The following is a 20,893-nucleotide window of genomic DNA, read 5'->3' as shown; positions in this document are numbered from 1 at the left end:
ACTATTTTGACATAATATAGTGAACATATCTAAGCTTTCATCTGGGTACACATTTGTTAACACACAGTAAGTTAACGGCCCGTGTGTACCGCTGTTGACGGAAACTATTAGCTCAAAAACAGAAGGACAAACGAGATTAACGTTAAATCTTTTTTCAGAACTAATTTGATTAAAAAATTATTTAAAAACAAAAATAACAATTGTGCAATCTTTCAGAGACTAATGTGACCGTTAATCCTTTATTTTTATTAATTATTACTGAAATAAATACATAATATTATATATAATAAATATATAATTATAAAGGTTTAACAATGGGCTAAGAACATATTATAAATATCACATACATAAGATAAGATATTAAACTAAATAAGATCACTTTAGATTATTGTTTTTCTAATGTTATTTTTCTAAAATAAAAACTTTACTTATTCAGTCATGGGAATGGATTCTTTCTATTTTATTAACAATTGAGGGAATAAAGTATAATCTTTCACCATTAATTTTATAAATGAGACCAAAAATAAATATAAGAGAAAGAACAATAAAAAATTAGAAATCACACTTTACACTCCCAATATTTTTTAACAATTGAGAGGATTCATTTCCTAGGACATTTCGTTTTTTTGCTATCATTTATTGGTTAATGCATCCCACTTTATCTATCATCAATATGGATTAATGTCTCCGTGGATTTTGGAGGTTAGGGTTTATAAAATGGGGGTTAGAGACTATTTTGACATAATATAGTGAAAATATCTTATCATCTTTTATCTGGGTACACATTTGTTAACAGACGGTAAGTTAACGGCCCGTGTGTACCGCTGTTGACGGAAACTGTTAGCTCAAAAATGGAAGGACAAACGAGATTAACGTTAAATCTTTCCAGAACTAATTTGATTAAAAAAATCATTTGAAAATAAAAATAACAATATTGCAATTTTTCGAAGACTAATTTGACCGTTAATCCTTTATTTTTATTAATTATTACTTAAACAAATACATAATATTATATATAATAAATATATAATTATAAAGGTTTAACAATGGGTTAAGAACATATTATAAATATCAAGATAAGATATTAAACCAAATAAAATCACTTTAGATTATTGTTTTTCTAATGTTATTTTTTTAAAATAAAAACTTTACTTACTCAGTTATGGAATGGATTCTCTCTATTTTTTAACAATTAAGAGAATAAAGTATAATTTTTTACCATTAATTTTATAAATGGGACAAAAATAAATATAAAAAAAAACAATAAAAAATTAAAAATCACACTTTAGACTCCCAATTTTTTTTAACAATCGAAAAAATTCATTTCCTAGACATTCCATTTTTTTGCTATCATTCATTGGTGTAATGGATCCCACTTTATCTATCACATTCGATCTAGTTAAAGTCAACTAAGTTACCAGATTTAGAAAGTCAGCAATCTTAGAACTAACGGTGACTATTTGACCGTCAGCTTTTCTCAGTCATTCGTTCACTCTGCCTCGTGTTATCAACAAAAATGGCTTCAAATCTTCTTCGGCTCCAAGCTTCCCACCCTCTCCCCCATCACTCACTGTCATTTTCCCGCCAAAAACGAAGTCCTCCGCCTCCCTCACTCCCTGCACACAACTCTTCTTCCTCTTCCTCTTGTACTCATTCCACCATCGTCAAGATCAAGGGTTCTTCTTCTTTGGCCACACGCAGTATTGTTGCATCTGCCATTGGATCCAACTTGAATGCTCCTCTCATATCTCCTCACGATAATTGGGGAAACTGGACCGCTCTCTTCATCGCGGCCGTCTTTGGAATCTGGTACTCACGCTTGAATTGATTTGAATGTACGACATTCGTAGTCAAAAGTCAAAACAGTCCACTTAGGGACATTATTGCAAGAGTGGTTAATTTAAATAATGATTGATAGAGATTAATTTGAAGATTTACTGATTCTGACTTCTGAGCATTGTGGGATTGTAAGGTCAGAGAGGACCAAGATTGGGAGCACGCTGAGTGGATCTCTGGTGAGCATATTGGTGGGCCTTGCCGCCAGCAATGTGGGGATTGTTTCAAGTAAAGCTTCGGCATATGACGTCGTCTTGAAATTCCTTCTCCCTCTAGCTGTTCCCTTGCTGCTCTTCAGGGCCGACTTGCGCCGCGTAGTCAAGTCCACTGGAACACTCCTCTTAGCTTTCTTGTTAGGCTCAGGTGAGGTAACTCATTTTGTTGCGGCTTTGGTTTCTCCCAAGCGCAAAACTCATTAAAGTGTAAAAGTGAGGGATTAAGCACCATTGGACAATAGAAACTATTGATCTAAATAATTTTTTGCTTAGATTTGTTCCTTTGTGGGTTCATATGTCTGCATTTAACTGGCTGGTATAATCAGCTTTGGTTTTAGTGTACTGTTTTAGCTACTCCATTCTGTGTGCAATCTGCACGAAGCGTGAAAGCAGTTCCATGATTGTAGAGTGGTAAATCATAAAAATAACTGGAAGGGTTTTACTTTGGGCTTCAATTGGAAAATGTTGGTTAAATATCAGTAAACTTAAATAATGTGTTTAAATAGTTTGGTTTTGTTATTCAATTCAGTGCTTAGTGTTTACATACTTGATGTTTCTATCGGGTGTGCAGATTTGTCTTATTAAATTGTTGAAGATGTTAACATGAAGTTGAGAAGTTACAATCTTTAGTTGTCTTCTGCTGGATTTGTTAGACTCATCCACTGATGAGTAGTTTGATTTAGACTCCTTTCATTTTCTTCTAGACTAGGTTAGTGGATCTTATGCAGAACAGTGACTTCCAGTTATCTTTTAAGTTCCTTTGCATCCATGATTCTTTTGTTCCGCTTTTTCTTGGTTTCGTACTTCCAGAAAACCTTTATAAGTCTGTTTTAAAAATGATTTTTTGGAGGCTTGACTATTACATTTGTCTAAAGCAGTAGTCATAGAGTGGCAAAGAGAAGAAATAAGTTTATTAAGGCATGGAGAGAGTGAATGAATTACTCCAATATTTTTATGACAAAACTGTTTGGAACGAGGGAAAAGATATTTGCACATTGATAATGTAAAGGGTGTACCATTCCAAAAAACTTCAGCAATAGAGTTATTTTAATGACATGTCAATCAAATGTGCTTGTTTCTTCTAGTATTTCCTGTCTTACAGAAAGCTATCTTGGAACACAGTAATTGCTCTGGCATATGTACTTGAGTTGAACTAATGCTAGACAGGACAGAACATGACATTAACACAGAGACAATAGAACAGAGATACTAAAATAAAGAAAACTGTTCTTGAGACACTGTGTCTAATCTCCATATCTCTCTATCTAAACACTTTTTAGATATTTATTGTCTATGTCTCCGTGTCCTGTCCACAAAAACAAATTCAGCCTAATGGAGAATTTTAAAAGGTGGTTAATGTGAAATATGATGGTAAAATAAAATGAATTTGGGATTAAGTGAAATGATAGCCTAGGGCTGGTTTGAGCATCAAAAGGCAAAACCATTAAAGTAGGTAATTAAATGTTTGAAATGGTCCATACTCAACTGCTAGCATCTTCCAATATTATTATACAGTTCAAATGTGTTTCAATTAGGATATTTGGAAGGAAATTTGAAAAGAAGCATGTCAAGATATGGATCTCAGCAATAGCTTTCACATTTCTCCAATAACCTTTTTTTCCCCTTCACTTTTCAGCTTTCACAAATCACTATATAAGATTTTTACTAAGATTTTTAAGTTATTAGTAAGTCCACTATGACAAAGAACATAAAGTACACGCTTAAGTGACTAGTAAAAACATATTTTGAAGCTGAAACCAATTTGTGGATGCCAATTATGTAAAGTAATTACAGTTGTTAGCTTATGAACTGAATTCAAAACTCACATTAATTTGTCAAATATACGTTTTCTTGGTAAGTTTCTATTCTCCTTACGTATCACAACTCACAAGTTCACAACAATTACAAATGCTATGGTTAAAATTAGCTTGTCCGAGCCTTCTTTATTTCTTCATTTCCTTTGTTTTATCAAGTATTAACCTATTTTCTCTTCTACATTTTCGTGACAGTTGCAACTACAATTGGAACAGTAGTCGCATATCTGCTTGTTCCAATGCGATCGCTTGGTCAGGATGGTTGGAAGATAGCAGCAGCACTCATGGGCAGACATATTGGAGGAGGTCATTTTCATTTTACTTCCTACATCTTATTAATATTGCTATGAATGTTTGTACATTCAAATCACATGGCTTCACTACTGATATTTATTATTGTTTTCCTTATTTTGCAGCTGTCAACTATGTTGCAATTTCTGATGCCCTCGGTGTTACCCCATCAGTTTTAACCGCCGGGTTAGCTGCAGATAATGTTATCTGTGCAGTGTATTTTTCAACATTGTTTGCATTAGCCTCTAGAGTGCCTCCAGAAGCCTCATCGTCTGTGAATGGTAGCTTAAATTCTATTTCGATTATAATATTACTAGTTAGTATGTGTAGTATTTTCTTTGGCATTAGCCATGTAATATTAACTTATTTATTTAGTTACTCAATTTTTAAATGTTTTGCAGACGATGAAATAACTACCAAGTCTAATCCAAGGAACACACTTCCTGTGCTCCAAATGGCTACTGCTCTTGCTGTGGCCTTTTCCATGTGCAAGGCTGCCACTTTTCTTGTAGGATATTTTGGAATCCAAGGGGGTATTCTTCCGGTGGTAACAGCAATTGCTGTAATTCTTGCAACTGTATTTCCCAAACCATTTTCTTCACTTTCACCCTCCGGCGAGGCTATGGCTGTGGTTCTCATGCAGGTGAGTTAGTAATTCTCATACGCAGGTTTTGTCACAGTAAGAAGTTACCTTAGTGCCAACGATACGAGAGATACAATTATATAATTTGATTTTTCTCCCCTTTTTAAGAACACTTGGGAATGATGTGATGATAGCGACAAAGTATTAAAAAATGAATAAAACTCTACAACCAAATAAAATAGTTAACCAAGTTCAACCAAGTTATTATAACCAAGTTCTTCTTCGTGTTCTTCTTCCTCCTCTCCCAACCTTGATGCTGCTACTTTTTCTTGTTTTCCTTCCTTCCTCTCTTTTCCTTATCTTTCTCTTTCATTATTGTCATCACCAGCACACCACCACCTCCATCTCCTCCTCCTCTTCCTCCTCCTTTTCTCATTTGAATTTTTTGGATTTCCTCCTTCCTTTTCCTCCTCTTTCATCATCATCATCATCATTATTATTATTATTATTATTATTATTATTATTATTATTATCATCATCTTGACGACATACAAACAAACTCAGTTCAAAACAAGCACACAAACTAAATTCAATTATCCACAAAAGTACATGCATGTAAATAATACAGAAAAGCCATCAATATGACTTAAATGACACTAGAAGTACTACAATTATCTTACATGAACTAATTACACTAAATCAAAGTTAATGAGACCAAATGTACCTTATTTCAATTCGGAATGCACCGAAATTAGTTAATGATAATGATATGCAAACTTAATTCAAAACAAGTACAGACCAAGTGCATCTTATTTAAATACAAAATGCACTAAAATTAGTTAAATGATAACTCAAAACTCCTCATCCTTCTTCTTCTTCATTATCATCATCTTTTGTTGTTTATCTTCTCCTTCTTGTTTTACCTTCTCATGATTCTTCTTATTTTACTCTCTTAATAAGAATAAAAACAAGAAAAAATCAAACAAAGAAAAAGAAACACATAATGCTGCAAAATCAGTAGAAAGAGGAGAAGAAAAAGAAAAAAACGCAGAAGAGTAGCAATAAAAAAATGATGATAAGGAAAAAATACGCAAAGAAGAAGGAATGCGAAAAATGAAAAGGAACACGAAGAAGAAGAAAAAGAAAAAAAAAGAAGGAGGAACACGGGATATTAACGTTTATGTGTGGGGATAGTTGGAGTGTGTATTCCCGCTCTCACTAATGAAACTAAATTTTTTTTACTGAGTTTGGACCAACTTAGTTGGACTTAATTGCAAAAAGAACTTAAATATGTATCTAAGACTGAAAAAAAAACATATATGAGTTAGTTATCACTTATTAAAAAATATTCATTTATTTAATTTTAAATTTTGATTATGATAATAAATTTTTGGATTTTTTACACAAATTATGTAGATTGAGAAATACTCCATTTTTTTACATTTTTTTGTAATCTTATTCATCGTTGATTGGCTAAATTCTTATCCAATAAATATGAAATTTATCGAGTTGGTAATAAGTTATTGTTTCTACTGCTTATGAAAACAGGTGTTCTTTGCAGTAATAGGTGCAAGTGGTAGCATATGGAGTGTTATCAGAACAGCACCTAGCATCTTCCTTTTTTCTTTTATTCAGATAGCAGGGCATCTTATGGTGATTATTGGATTGGGAAGACTGTTTCGGTTCGACTTGAAGTTGCTTCTTATTGCATCCAACGCTAATGTTGGAGGGCCAACCACAGCATGTGGAATGGCAACTACAAAAAGGTGGCATTCTCTCATTGTGCCTGGCATTCTTGCTGGTGTATTTGGAATTGCCATTGCAACTTTTCTTGGCATAGGATTTGGTCAAACAGTATTAAAATACATGTGCAATTCATAGCTTTATGTAAGAAGTAAGAACTTCCTCCTCTTCCTCCCATTTCTTAGTTTTGATAGATTTTGAGGAGTTCAAAGGTACAATTTGTGGTAAAGATAATCAATCCTGAGCTAAATTTCAAACAATATTCATTCAAATATTGAAGTAAATTTTAATCTAACTAGCAATAACAAAACTCGAGACTCAAACTGGGGAGACATTTCAGAAACTCAATTGGACTAGAGGAGATTTTCTTGTAATGATTGAAATGACGAGTAGTAATTATATCAAAATATATAAGCAAAGTCATGAAAAGTTATATAATTGTATTCACAATTTCTTTATTTATTGGAGAGAGTATTCACAAATTATTTATGATAAGATGTAATGCTTTTTTATTTTTTGTTTTTATCAATGTAACTGGCATCATGTAGTAAAATGATAATACATTATTGTTTTCTAATCCTACAGATAATGTAAACGCATTAATTTTTTTTTAAGATGAGTTCAAGTAGGTATCTTTTAAATTATTCATTTACTCAGCCTTTTATTACATTAATTGAAAACAAAATTAAAATAAACACATTCAAATAGATTTAATTTTTTTTAAAATTAAATACACATCCAAAAAATAATTTAAATAAAACTAAAATTTAAAATTTCAATTTTAAATGTTCAAATCAATTTTAAACCTTCTAATCGCTAGTACATCCCAAATAAAACCCAAAAAAACTAAGTTTCAACAAGCTAAACTTGTAAAATCCAAAGTTACACCTCACACTCCTCATCTGTCACCACTCCTCTTCCGCACCCCCTTCCTCCTCTTTGCTGCTTACCCATCCGCGCCACCTTCCTCCTCCACGCCGCCTTCTTCCTCATTGCCGTTTTCTCTGCGTCAAAAACGCATCTTAGGTATTTTGACGTGTCTGTGCTGATAAATTTTCTTTTTTCACTATTCTGTTTGATTTGATTTGGGATTTGTTATCATTAATCACATTTTTTGGGCTACTATAGTGTTTGGTCCCTTTTTTTTCTTTTTGTTTTTGTTTAATAAAAAGTTTTATCTTTTCAATCTATGTATAATATTAGATGTGTCTATAGTTCTTTTTCTTTTTTTGAATGTGTTTGTGTTGATATTTTTTCACTCATTTGTTTGATTTGGAGTTTGTAATATTAATATAATTTAAATGTGTAAATACTTAATTTTAAATGTGTTTATGTTCATTTAATTTTAGATGTATTTATAGTCAAAATTTTATTGTTCATTTTTTAGATTTCATATTTCCACCACAAAAATTAAATGCATAACTGTTTGTGAACTCTGCATAAACATAATTTAATAGAAGCCAACTGAGTTTGTAATTAAGTGTTGTCAAAAAAGAATAATAGAATTCTAGTTTGTGTCCTTATTTTGTGTAGATAATCATTGAAATACTAAGATTTGTTTATTATTGTTCTAATATGGGAATTTCAAACCTTAGACTTTGAAAAAATGTGGAAACTACTAGAATAAAAAAAATGTGCATGCCTATCTATTGGCTAAATCCATTTTGTCATTAAACATACATATGTCAATATATAATGTTTAACATAAGAACCCAATCATTCTTGATCTTTAACATAAGAAATATGGGCGTTCTCATTCTATAAGTTCTTTCTTTGTTCTTTTTCAAAATTTGAAAGGATTCCTTTCTCATGCTGAAGTTGACGTCCATTCATTGGCTTCACTATGTTCTTTTTATGGATGTATCTGTATGTCTTTGAAGTTTAGACTATATATATGCAATGCTTTACTTAGATATTTGGATGTTTCTATTATTTTCTTTTGTTTTGGATATATTTGTGTTGATATTTTTTTATGTTTCTATTTGACATGAATTTTAGATGTATTGATAAAATATTTAGCGTACTTTTTTATAATTTTAAATATGTATTTAAGTCTAGTCTTATCCTATATTTAATATGTAGTCCAAAACCACAATGTCAATAAAAAAAATATACTTGTGTTAGTCCAAAGAAAGGAAAAGAAAAGCTAATAAAGCTTCTATGGACAAATTTGATGAATCCAATGCAATGATAAAAATATCAAAGAAAAAGTTAAAAGGCCAAAGAAATCAGGGAATCCTAAAAAAGTTGTTTTTTTATAATTTACGAATTCTCGGAATTAGTAAGTGATAAACTAACCAATGTGTCCATTTTTTAGAAGACACTTGATACCCGATGCACTTTAACTGCCATCGCGGATATGATGGAGCATCTGAAATATAAAGATTCGATCAAATACTATGGCGAGCATTAGAACTCCCTACAAAAGGTAATATCTAAAATATATAATTAATACAAAATGCATATATATTTTCTTCTACGGTGTATAGTAAGGCTACTGTTAGTTTTTTTTTCTCTGGTAGTACTTCTCTCACTCCTATGGTTCTATTTTACAGGTGATAGCTTCTCAAAGTTAGATCCGAAAAAGCATCATTAACTCATACATCTTTGAAGGCAGAATCCAAAAAGAAGTTAAGAACCATGTAATTAGATGTTCAGTTGCAATTGATATAGAAAAGAAAGAGTTCCAAGGCTACTTTATAATGTTTGTCATGAAGGCCTTCCTGTTTGCTATGGAAAAGACACATCTATGATTGTGTTAAGGAGGGGATAAGAAAATATACGTAAGATGGCATAAAGACTATCGATGGATGCATGTTTGCTTTCTTGATAAGTTGAGCCACATCACCACTACAAGAAAATAAGCTTTTTGTCACGCTTTAAAAGCGTGCCGAAAAGTGCAAAAAAGCGTGCCGATAACTTTTCGCCACGCTTTTTGAGATATCGGCACGCTTTTTCTGTTGGCACGTTTTCATGTCTCCATGCTTAAAAAGCGTGGCCATATCTATTAACCTATAGCTACGTTTTAAAAGCGTACCAAAAAGTGTACATATCGCCACGCTTTTGAAGTGTGCCGATTAGGTTGGTTTTCGGTACGCTTTCACATACAATCACACTTCAAAAGCGTGGCTTGCCAGCTAAAATCTTTTGCCACGCTTTGTCGAATTAAAAAAAAGAGAAAATTAGAAGGTATAAAAAATTGATTTTTTATTGATTTACATGAATTATTTACATGCTAAAATTGTAATTAAAAAATTACAATACTTTAACAAAACTAATAATTGAATTAGGACAAAATAAGTTCATCATTAGAACTTAGGAGATCATTAGAACTATCAAAATTATCATTAGAACTTATCACCAGTCTTGCTCTTTGATGCAGTCTCTCTTAGGTATGCTACCATTTTATTGGCACCTTCAGATTCACATTCCTACATGAAGGAGATGGATTTATAAAATAAACCATTACACTTAAACCATGCTCATTTTACTAAGAAAATCAAAAGATAAAACTGAAATGCCAAGATCGTGTTACAAATGAAACTTCAATTGCAGCCATGATGACACCTACCTCATAATCATATCTAGAAAAAAAATTTCTTCCATAAGTTGCCCAGTGTTCCTTCACAACATCAACCACGGAGATCAGTTTCTCCCCTGCCTTCTTGTCTTTGTTGTGGTGCGCAATAATAGAAAGCCAAGCTAAAACAGCCCTGTAAACACAAGATACATGGCTGATGTATGTTGCTGGTTATTATGCTCACAATTTATGAAAATCTCAGTCTTGAAATTGATTACATCTTTTATATGTTTTGTCCCTTTATCAAAACAAGGAAGATGCAACGAACAGAGAGCGAATAGAGTCAAAATGAAAAGAACTTACTGTTGCTTTCGAATAAACGAGTTCCACATATGCATGAATTTCTTCTCAGCATTGGTCACATTGTCAAAATTACCAAGCCTCTGCAAGGTATCAAAATGTTTCAATGAATCTTCAAAACGTATAGTATGAAGAAATACTAAAAGGTGCAATAGATTTCATATTCCCATCCCAAAGGCTCAAACTAAACCTATACAATGATCAAGCAGAAATTTAATTGTCAAATTAGAATCACAAATGGTAATTAAGCTCTCCTAACAAGGTCTAAAATTCGATTAAACCATCCAATTTAAGTGTTGGTAAAGTACATTTTTTTTGTTCCTGAAGTTTTCGAAAAGTATAAAAAATATCGACGTTTAATTTGTTTCAATTGTGTCGCTATTGTTTCAAATATGTCTCTTAACCCCGAAGGGTATAATTGAAACATATTTGAAATTAGAGGAACAAAATTGAAACGTTAAGGGTCATTTTAAAATTTCTCGAAAACTTCAGGGACGAAAGAGTATATTTTATCCTTTAAGTGCAGTTGATGTAAATCCAAACAACAATTTGTTAAGAAACGGCATATAAAGTAATTAGCAGACTCTTATGGGTTAAGTAATTAGTGACACCGCTAACATGTAAACACTATTAAGTAGGTTTTTGGGTAAACGGCAAAATATTTCCTTACAGCTTTTCTATGTTCTTTCTTTCTCCCTTTGAGACACTTGTGTTTCAAGAAGTTAATAATAAAAGTAACAAAGAACTACTGAGCCTCATAGCCACAGGGCCATGCAAGTTTTACCCAAAAGCTTTATCAGACCATTCTTGTATCACAAGAGTTACATTTAAAAAGGTAAAAGAGATTATAAATTTTGAAACAAGGATCATATATATAATCATGCATACCCTTAGCTCTTCAAAATCAGCAACTTCATCATCAACTTCATCCTCACTATCTCCTTCTGATAGAACTTCTTCAAGTTCCATTGGCTTGAAGGACAAATAAATAAATAAATGAAAACGGAAATGAGGAAAATATTTGTCCGACATAAAAAACCATTAAAGAGCATTTAATTACATATTTTGATTTCTTTTGAGAGAGAGGAGATATTTTTCTAAAATATAGAATTGCTAGCATACTCTATTAAGAACTTTCCATTTGATGGACAAAAACATATTTTTGGTAAAATATTTCTATTCGCATCCCCAACATTATCGAACCGATGATCTAAAATCACATTTATTATCCAAACAATTGCAACAAATATTTCCACAGGAAGATACAGGGAACACTCTGTATAGGCCTCTCATTGTACTCGGCTCTTGTTTTTTCAGGACGATTTATATGTGGTATGTCAAGGAAACTGAAGTGCAGAACAGTAAACAAATAAATGGCAATCACTTATTACCTGGTATATGCGAGAGTGATAGAATTTTCGCTTGCTCAACTGGGAAAGGCTGAAATGTTTTCGAAGAGCTATGTCAGAGCTTTGTACATCAAGTAATTTACAGGAAAAAAGATTTATGATCACATGTAGACAATGACATGACAACTTATTTCAACCCTTCCTATATACCAGTCCAAATATCATTTACGCAGATCAGTTTTATTCCCTCTTAGTAAATATTGAGAAAAACTACATCTCTCTACTTCCAATTTTTATTTTTACATATTCACTTCCTCAGTATTCTACATTTGTAAGATACTCTCCAAACACTTGAAAACTTAAAGAATTTCAGGGAATCATAAAAAGCTTTAAAAAAAAAATACTCCCACCCCGAGGTAAAGCACAAACCTTCATTCTCTGCTGATCTTGTGCAGCAGCTTTTGCTCGCACTCTAACTTCTTCTGGATCAATTTTAGACTGGGGACGGATCACAAAATCCAAAGGTGTTGCTTCTGGCCTTGATGCATGTTGCCTTGAAGAAGACTGTCCAGACCTAGGCCTGCATTATACATTCAGAACAATTAGCATCTATAACACAAATCAGTGACAACTTAGTTCACACTGCTCCACCAGTAATATCTTAATGCCCAAGACTTACTGTGAAAATTCCAAATCAAGATCACCATCTCTAGATTCTATCCCTGCTGCTTTATTTGCCAGCCTGTAGAAATTCAGCATATTGCAATACATAAGACAAATATTGCTTAAGACAAGCAATTTAAATCAGAATGGTTGAGCACTTTTTAACAGTTGGCCTCCTGAAAGGAATCCTGTCGTCCTCAGCATTTCTCATGTCCTCAAACCGTGTACTCTTATTAAATATGGTCGGCTCTGCAATTACAAAGCAAAAATGATGTACTTTTTGAAGTATCTGTCCCCAAAAAAGAAAACTACTCCCGGATGAAAATGGATAGCTTGTAAAAAAAAGAAAATGCATACCATTATAATGTCTTCAAGAATCAGTATAATTTTTAAGGAAAGATAAATGATACATGCTGAAGCAAGAGTTTCACAGATTACTTACCCATTTGTCAACCAGTTCCTTTGCTAGTTTTCTATTTACATTGATTTCTTCGTCGGACTTCGATAAGAGAAGAGGAAAAAATGTGGAGAAGTAACTAATAACAGATGACAAGCATAGATATAGAAGCTAAACTTCAAATTTATACCAGCTTTTTCATGATCCCCCAAATCTGAAAAACATTGAGCTGCAATATTAATTATTCCTATTCCTTCAAAAATTTCAGCAGCTTGCCTAAGAATTTCGTGCGCATCCTCAAGATTCAAATCACGCAAATGGTTTGCAGTTTCCCTAAGACCAGCAGCCTTAGACTTTTTCTCCAGTAGGAGTCCCCTGCTCTTTCAAAACACATTGTCGCCAAGCAGAGTTATTAATTAAAACGACTTATCACAAGCAGAGTTTCTTGGGGCAAGAACAAATCTAAACACAAAGTTTAATTCATTTAACAAGTTTCAATCCTCTTTCATAAAAACATACAACAACTCGGATCTTAAACCACACACATAGCAAAGGAACAATTAACTCAAACCATCAATATCAATCAACGAAATTAAACAAATCAAAATCCTAACCGTGAATGCTTAAAGTATGAAAAGATTAACCTACTGCTAGTTAATGTAGAAAAACTAGAATAACAGAACAGGCAAAGCAGTAGCAATTCAGCATCACATAGCAGCAGCTGAGCACTACCAAAGCTGTAGCAGAACAGAACCAAATGTCAAGAAGTTTAGGAAAAAAAAAACCCTAAACCAAATATCAGATTAGAACAAAAAATATAAATTTAGAAAAATCAGGAAAAAATGAAGAACCAAGAAAATCAAAACAAAAAATCAATTTCAAAAACAAATAATCAGATCAAGAAAAATTTTGAACAGATAATTTACCACTGTGCTGCGAACGCTGAACGTGGCTGACGGAGGTGCGACGAGTGAAGGAGATGGAGACGGCGGCGCGACGACTTCAGAGAGGGTGACGACAACGCGGCGGGTGCTGAACCATGGAGGGAGGAGTGACGATTGAGGGTTTGCGAGAGAGAGTGAGCGTCGACGGAGGGTTTTGCGATAGAGAGTGAGCGCCGAGGGAGACCTTACCAGAGTGAGTCACCGCCGAAGGAGGGATAGGTGTTTACAGGAGAGACGGAAGGAGCACCGACGCAGGGAACACCGGCAGAGATGGCACCTACGTAGGGGTTGCTAGAGAGGGTTGGAACGAGGTTGACCAACGAATGTTATTGGGGGAGAGAGTGAGAGCACCGGCGATGAGCTCTATGTTAGGTGAAGAGCGCCGCCGCCGTTAGGGTGATGAGCTCTGTGTTAGGGTTGTCGCTTTTAAGGCATTGTTTCAAAGAAGAGGAGGGTGTGTTTCGAAGAGGAAGAAGTGTTGTTAGGGGGTTGTTGTGTAAACTGTTTGTTTCGAATTAACAGGGGTGGATTTTTTTTTTTTTTTGGTGGAATTTTGTGGCCACACTTATAAAGCGTGCCGAAAGATTTAGAGGAAACGGCCACGCTTTAAAAATGTAACGATAATGAAACTATTTTGCCACGCTTCAAAAGCGTGCCCATTTTTCTCTATGGCCACGCTTTTTAAGCGTGGCGATAAAAAAGCGTGGCCAAATTTCAAATAAGTGGCCACCCTCATAAAAGCGTGCCGATTTCTCTCTATGGCCACGCTTTTCAAGCATGCAAAAAAAGCGTGGCCAAATCACAAATCAGTGGCCACCCTCCCAAAAGCGTGCCCATAGACCACTTTTGGGTACGCTTTAAAAGCGTAACAAGAAAAAAAGTGCCGACAGGCCTTTTTTCTTGTAGTGTCAATTGTTATATCTATATTCGCTAGAACAGTAGTGCTCATTTGCTCATATGTTTTTGTGGCAAATACTTTACTTGCATACTAACAAACAAGGGGACCCTAGGTAGCAGCCTTAAACCATGGATGAGGGAATGGACTATTGCTGCACTTAAACAAGTAGTAAAGAAAGAACAAGTTCGGGAATCGGTATAGATGCATATGTGAATGTACTTAATTTTTTTACTATGAACATTTGCCTGAGAGTTGCGAATAATGTTGACAGGGCCTAATTTAGAATATTGAGGAGTTAAAAAAATCTAAAAGAAAAAAGGGCAACGTCTTGAATCACGGAAGAAAACCCCTGATAAATGCGGGGTGCACAAGTTATACCTTAGACTAAGGAACGAACAAGAAAAAAGCCAAAATAAATTGTTGAGAAATTAGACGAAGGAGAACTTTTGACTGAGACTGACACAAGCGATGGAGATTGGTGTCATAGAAAGAACCCAAGCTCAACATCCTCGACAAAAATGAATGTTGCCTCTCCTCTAGATAGAGTGTTCAATGGTATAAAGATCATCAAGATAGACAAATTTGAATGTTGATATAGTTTAGAATTAGATTTATATTCCTTCCTTTTGTAGCTAGATTTGGATGAGTGCCATTGTTTATTATATTATATTGAGTTGAATGACTTGGTGTGTGTTGTCATGAGCTCTAAGAGGAAGTTGTTGCTGATTATGAAGTACCTAATCCTATGAACAATGAAGAAAACTCTGTTATTAATGTATTGGGTAAAAAGTAAGTACATATACTAATTATTGCTGTTATAATTTAACTATACGATATGTACACTATTGAAATGAATAAAATTGAAAGTTCAAATGAGTAATGAAAAACCGAAATAAATAAATACTAGTATTCAAATAAGTAATAAAAAATATCGGCGAATAATAAATTGATATATGACATTTAATTTTTAATTTTTAATTTTATTTGTATGATGTTGGATGTGTGCAAGTAATTTCTTGTGTGTCATTGTGTAATTTTAGATGTGTTTAAATAAGTCCTTTTCTACTGTATTATATTGAGCTGAAGGATTTTGTGTGTGTAATCATGAGCTCCAAGAGAAGGTTGTTGCAAATTGTGAAGCACCTAGTCCTATGAACAATAAAGAAAACTATGTTCGCAACGCATTGGGTAGCAAGTAACTACATATACTAATAATTGTTGTTACAATTTAACTATATGATATGTACACTAGTATTGAAGTTGTGGTAATGTGAAATTTTTTAGATTGAATTTTTATTTTCTATTTGCGATGTGCAGGACGTCAAAGTGTTTAGATATAGTTGTGCATTCCGAATCCCATGAAAGTGTGAAGAATGTGGAGGTGGCGAGGTTATCATTGATGAGTCCATATTTTATGATAATTTTTTGTTAGAATTGAGTGGATTTCATCATATAAACCTACACTTATTCCATTAAATAGCATGCTTTTGAGCTTTCCTCCTAAATTATGCTTGATTATGAAAACATGCTTTTTTGTGCCTGATGAACGGATAATTTATACGCTTTTTGACATTATTTTTACATAGTTTTTAATATGTTTTAGTTACTTTTTAGTATATTTTTATTAATTTTTATGCAAAAATCACATTTATATATGGATTTTACTAAGAGTTTGTGTGTTTTTTCATGATTTCAGGTATTTTCTCGCTGAAATTGAGGGACTTGAACAAAAATCTGATTCAGAGGCTGAGAAAGGACTGAAGATGTTGTTGGATTCTGACTTTCCTGCACTCGAAGTGGATTTTCTGGAGTTACAGAAGCCCAATTGGCACTCTCTCAATTGCGTTGGAAAGTAGACATCTTGGGCTTTCCAGCAACATATAATAGTCCATACTTTGCTCGATATTTGATGGCCCAAACTGGCGTCCAAACGCCCACCAGAGACAATTTTCTGGCGTAAAACGCCAGAACTGGCACCAAAGCTGGAGTTAAACGCCCAAACTGGCACCAAAACTGGTGTTTAAACTCCAAGAAGAGCCTATGCACCTGAAAGCTTCAATGCTCAGCCCAAACACACACCAAGTGGGCCCCGGATGTGGATTTCTGCACTATCTACACTTAGTTACACATTTTCTGTAAACCTAGTTTACTAGTTTAGTATAAATAGCACTTTTTACTATTGTATTCATATCTTTAGATCATTTTTGAGACTATCTTTGGATCACTTTTGATCTCTTGATCACGTTTTGGGGCTGGCCATTCGGCCATACCTGGAGCTTCATCACTTATGTATTTTCAACGGTGGAGTTTCTACACCTCATAGATTAAGGTGTGGAGCTCTGCTGTTCCTCATAAATTAATGCAAAGTACTATTGTTTTTCTATTCAATTCACACTTATTCTTGTTATAAGATATTCACTCGTACTTTAACCTGATGGATGTGATGATCCGTGACACTTATCATCATCCTCCCTTATGAACACGTGCCTGACAACCACCTCCGTTCTATCTGCAAGAGCTTGAGTGTGTATCTCTTGGGCTCCTGGTTTACGATGCATGGTTGCCTCTCCTGACAACAGAGCCTTCCATTCCGTGAGATTAGAGTTTTCGTGGTATAAGCTAGAATCAATTGGCAGCATTCTTGAGATTTGAAAAGTCTAAACCTTGTTTGTGGTATTTCGAGTAGGATCTGGGATGGGATGACTGTGACGAGCTTTAAACTCATGACTGTTGGGCGCATTGACAGTGTGCAAAAGGATCAATAGATCTTATTTCGACACGATCGAGAACCGATAGCTGATTAGCCATGCGGGAAACCGTAGCGGATATGTTTTCACTGAGAGGACGGATGGTAGCCATTGACAACGGTGATCCACCAACATACAGCTTGCCATGGAAGGGAGTACGCATGATTGGATAAGGACAATAGGAAAGCAGAGGCTCAGAGGGAACAAAGCATCTCCATACGCTTATCTGAAATTCCTACCAATGAATTGCATAAGTATCTCTATCCTATTTTATGTTTTATTTCTCTTTTAATTATCAAAACATCATAACCATTTGAATCCGCCTGACTGAGATTTATAAGATGACCATAGCTTGCTTCAAGCCGACAATCTCCGTGGGATCGACCCTTACTCACGTAAGGTATTACTTGGACGACCCAGTGCACTTGCTGGTCAGCTGCGCGGAGTTGTGAGAGAAGTGTGAACTCACGATTTTGTGTACCAATTTTTTGGTGCCGTTGCCGGGAATTGTTCGAGTTTGGACAACTGACGGTTCATCTTGTTGCTTAGATTAGGTAATTTTCTTCTTGTTCTATTTTCAAAAATTTTTCAAAAATCTTTCAAAATTTTTTTTCTAATTTTCGAAAATTTAAAAAAATATATTTAATAAAATCATAAAAACAAAAAAAAATTTGTGTTTCTTGTTTGAGTCTAGAGTCAAAATTCAAGTTTGGTGTCAAGTGCATGTTTTTATTTTTCTAGCACTTTTCGAAAACTCATGCATATGTTATTTTTTATCTTCAAGTTGTTTTTGATGATTGTCTTTGTTTGATCTTGTGATTTTCTTGTTTTGTGTCTTTTCTTGTTTTTCATATGCATTTTCGAATTTTTTAGAGTCAAAAGTTTAAAAATTTCTAAGTTTGGTGTCTTGTATGTGTTTTTTTTCTTAAAAATTTTTCAAAAAATAAGTTCTTGATGTTCATCATGATCTTCAAAGTGTTCTTGGTGTTCATCTTGACATTCAAAGTGTTCTTGCATGTTTTCTTTGTTTTGATCTTAAATTTTTATGTATTGAGTCATTTTGTTGTTTTTCTCTTTCTTCATTAAAATTCAAAAATAAAAAAATCTTTTCCTTATCTTACTCATAAATTTCGAAATTTTGGGTTGACTTAGTCAAAAAATTTTAAAATTTAGTTGTTTCTTGTTAGTCAAATCAAAATTTCAATTTAAAAAATTCTATCTTTTCAAATCTTTTTTCAAAAATCAAATCTTTTTCATTTTTCTTCTTAATATTTTCAAAAATTTTAAAATTGATTTTCAAAATCTTTTTCTTATTTTCATCTCATATTTTCGAAAACTTTACTAACATTTAATGATTTGATTCAAAAAATTTCAGGTTTGTTACTTTCTTGTTAAAAAAGGTTCAATCTTTAAATTTTAGAATCATATCTTTTAATTTCTTGTTAGTCAAGTCATCAATTTTAAAATCAAATCTTTTTCAAATCATATCTTTTTCAAATTTTAATTTCAAAATCTTTTTCTAACTTCTTATCTTTTCAAAACTTACTATTTCTTATCTTTTTCAAAACCACCTAACTAATTTTTTACTTCTCATTTTCGAAAATCACCTTCCTCTTTTTCAAAAACCTTTTTAATTAACTAATTGTTTCAAACTCTAATTTTATTTTATTCCTTTTCTTAATTTTCGAATACTAACTAATTTTTAAAATAAAAAAATATTTTTCCTTTTTCTTTTATTTAATATTCGAATTCCCTCTCTCTCTCTCTCTCTCATCTCTTTCTATTTATTTTATCTATCTACTAACACTTCTCTTTTACTCATAATTCGAACCCTCTCTCTCCCTCTGTGTTCGAATTCTTCTCATTCTCCCTCTACCTCATTCTTCTATTCTTTTCTTCTTCTACTCACATAAAGGAATCTCTATATTGTGACATAGAGGAATCCTCTTCTTTTCTATTCTCTTCTTTTTCATATGAGCAGGAACAAGGATAAAGACATTCTTGTTGAAGCTGATCTTGACCCTGAAAGGACTCTAAAGAGGAAGCTAAGAGAAGTGATAGGCAAAATTGTGATTTACACTTTTTATAACTCGAACAATTCTTAGTAATGGCTTCAAAAACTTGGTGCACACTACTATGGTTCACTCACATTCTTCAAAACTTCGCACAACTAACCAGCAAGTGCACTGGGTCATCCAAGTAATAAACCTTACGTGAGTAAGGGTAAATCACACGGAGATTGTTGGTATGGAGCAAGCTATGGTCACCTTGTAAATCTCAGTCAGGCAGATTATAATGGTTATAAAGGTTTTTGAAAATAATAATAAATAAAGCATAAAATAATGATAGAGATACTTATGTAAATCATTGGTGGAAATTTCAGATAAGTGTATGGAGATGCTTTGTCCCTGTTGAATCTCTGCTTTCCTACTGCCTTCCTTCAATCCTTCTTACTCCTTTCCATGGCAAGCTGTATGTAGGGCATCACCGTTGTCAATGGCTACTTCCCATCCTCTCAGTGAAAATGGTTCAAATGCTCTGTCACAGCACAGCTAATCATCTGTTGGTTCTCGATCATGTCAGAATAGAATCCATTGATTCTTTTGCGTCTGTCACCACGCCCAACAATCGCGAGTTTAAAGCTCGTCACAGTCATTCAATTCCTGAATCCTACTCGGAATACCACATACAAGGTTTAGACTTTCCGGATTCTCAAGAATGGCCGCCAATAATTCTAGCTTATACCACGAAGATTCTGATCAAGGAATCCAAGAGATATGCGCTCGGTCTAAGATAGAACGGAAGTGGTTGTCAAGCATGCGTTCATAAGGATGGATGATGATGAGTGTCACGGATCATCACATCCATCAGGTTGAAGTACAATGAATATCTTAGAACAAGAATAAGCTGAATTGAATAGAAAATAGTAGTAATTGCATTAAAACTCGAGGTACAGCAGAGCTCCACACCTTAATCTATGGTGTGTAGAAACTCCACCGTTGAAAATACATAAGTGATGAAGGTCCAGGCATGGCCGAATGGCCAGCCCCCCTGAATGATCAAAAGTCTCCTAAGATAAACAACTGATTAAAACTGAGACCAAAGATGTGGTAAAAAAGACACCAGTACAATAGTAAAAAGTTCTATTTATACTAAAACTAGCTACTAGGGTTACAGAGATAAGTGATTGATGCAGAAATCCACTTCCGGGGCCCACTTGGTGTGTGCTTGGGCTGAGCTTGAGCTTTACATGTGAAAAGGCTTCTCTTGGAGTTAAACACCAAGTTGTAACGTCTGTTTGGCGTTTAACTCTGGTTTGTGACGTGTTTTTGGCGTTTTACTCCAGAATGCAGCATGGAACTGGCGTTGAACGCCAGTTTGTGTCGTCTAAGCTCGAATAAAGTATGGACCATTATATATTTCTGGAAAGCCCTGGATGTCTACCTTTCAACGCCGTTGAGAGCGTTCCATTTGGAGTTCTGTAGCTCCAGAAAATCCATTTTGAGTGCAGGGAGGTCAGAATCCAACAACAT

At 33.9% G+C, this 20,893-nt stretch overlaps 2 protein-coding genes and 1 long non-coding RNA gene across 17 annotated transcripts; 2 read left to right on the top strand and 1 right to left on the bottom strand.

The window, feature by feature from the left end:
* Positions 1 to 1,329: 1,329 nt before the first annotated feature.
* On the top strand, positions 1,330 to 6,754 carry LOC112710737 (uncharacterized). Of its 3 annotated transcripts, none has more exons than XM_025763134.3 (6): positions 1,330 to 1,809; positions 1,973 to 2,199; positions 4,061 to 4,171; positions 4,282 to 4,437; positions 4,558 to 4,799; positions 6,301 to 6,754. In XM_025763134.3, exons 1-6 carry the CDS (start codon positions 1,517 to 1,519, stop codon positions 6,301 to 6,303), a joined length of 1,032 nt encoding a protein of 343 aa, XP_025618919.1. In that variant the 5' UTR covers positions 1,330 to 1,516; the 3' UTR covers positions 6,304 to 6,754. The 3 variants fall into 3 exon arrangements, with proteins under 3 accessions (XP_025618919.1, XP_025618917.1, XP_025618918.1); XM_025763132.3 differs by having other exon boundaries at positions 6,288 to 6,754; XM_025763133.3 differs by having other exon boundaries at positions 1,492 to 1,809; positions 1,978 to 2,199; positions 6,288 to 6,754.
* Positions 6,755 to 7,340: 586 nt separating this feature from the next.
* Positions 7,341 to 9,310, top strand: LOC140175303 (uncharacterized). The gene is made up of 3 exons (XR_011865579.1): positions 7,341 to 7,508; positions 8,800 to 8,910; positions 9,038 to 9,310. It is a non-coding gene; the product is annotated as an uncharacterized lncRNA (long non-coding RNA).
* A 354-nt stretch (positions 9,311 to 9,664) lies between these two features.
* On the bottom strand, positions 9,665 to 14,213 carry LOC140175302 (protein IWS1 homolog 1-like). 13 transcript variants are annotated; one of them, XM_072202789.1, is made up of 10 exons: positions 13,698 to 14,213; positions 12,817 to 13,146; positions 12,533 to 12,623; positions 12,391 to 12,453; positions 12,141 to 12,291; positions 11,754 to 11,802; positions 11,251 to 11,334; positions 10,366 to 10,445; positions 10,054 to 10,195; positions 9,665 to 9,913 (listed from the first exon to the last, which is right to left on the bottom strand). In XM_072202789.1, exons 2-7 carry the CDS (start codon positions 12,818 to 12,820, stop codon positions 11,321 to 11,323), a joined length of 372 nt encoding a protein of 123 aa, XP_072058890.1. In that variant the 5' UTR covers positions 12,821 to 13,146; positions 13,698 to 14,213; the 3' UTR covers positions 9,665 to 9,913; positions 10,054 to 10,195; positions 10,366 to 10,445; positions 11,251 to 11,320. The 13 variants fall into 13 exon arrangements, with proteins under 13 accessions (XP_072058890.1, XP_072058891.1, XP_072058893.1 ...); XM_072202790.1 differs by having other exon boundaries at positions 12,817 to 13,508; positions 13,698 to 14,203; XM_072202792.1 differs by having other exon boundaries at positions 10,054 to 10,216; positions 13,698 to 14,202.
* Positions 14,214 to 20,893: the final 6,680 nt, after the last annotated feature.

Source organism: Arachis hypogaea, chromosome 9, assembly GCF_003086295.3.
Source record: "Arachis hypogaea cultivar Tifrunner chromosome 9, arahy.Tifrunner.gnm2.J5K5, whole genome shotgun sequence".
NCBI classification, from domain to species: domain Eukaryota; kingdom Viridiplantae; phylum Streptophyta; class Magnoliopsida; order Fabales; family Fabaceae; genus Arachis; species Arachis hypogaea.
Note: the sequence above shows the minus strand (reverse complement) of the source record. Positions and strands in the feature narration are given on the sequence as shown.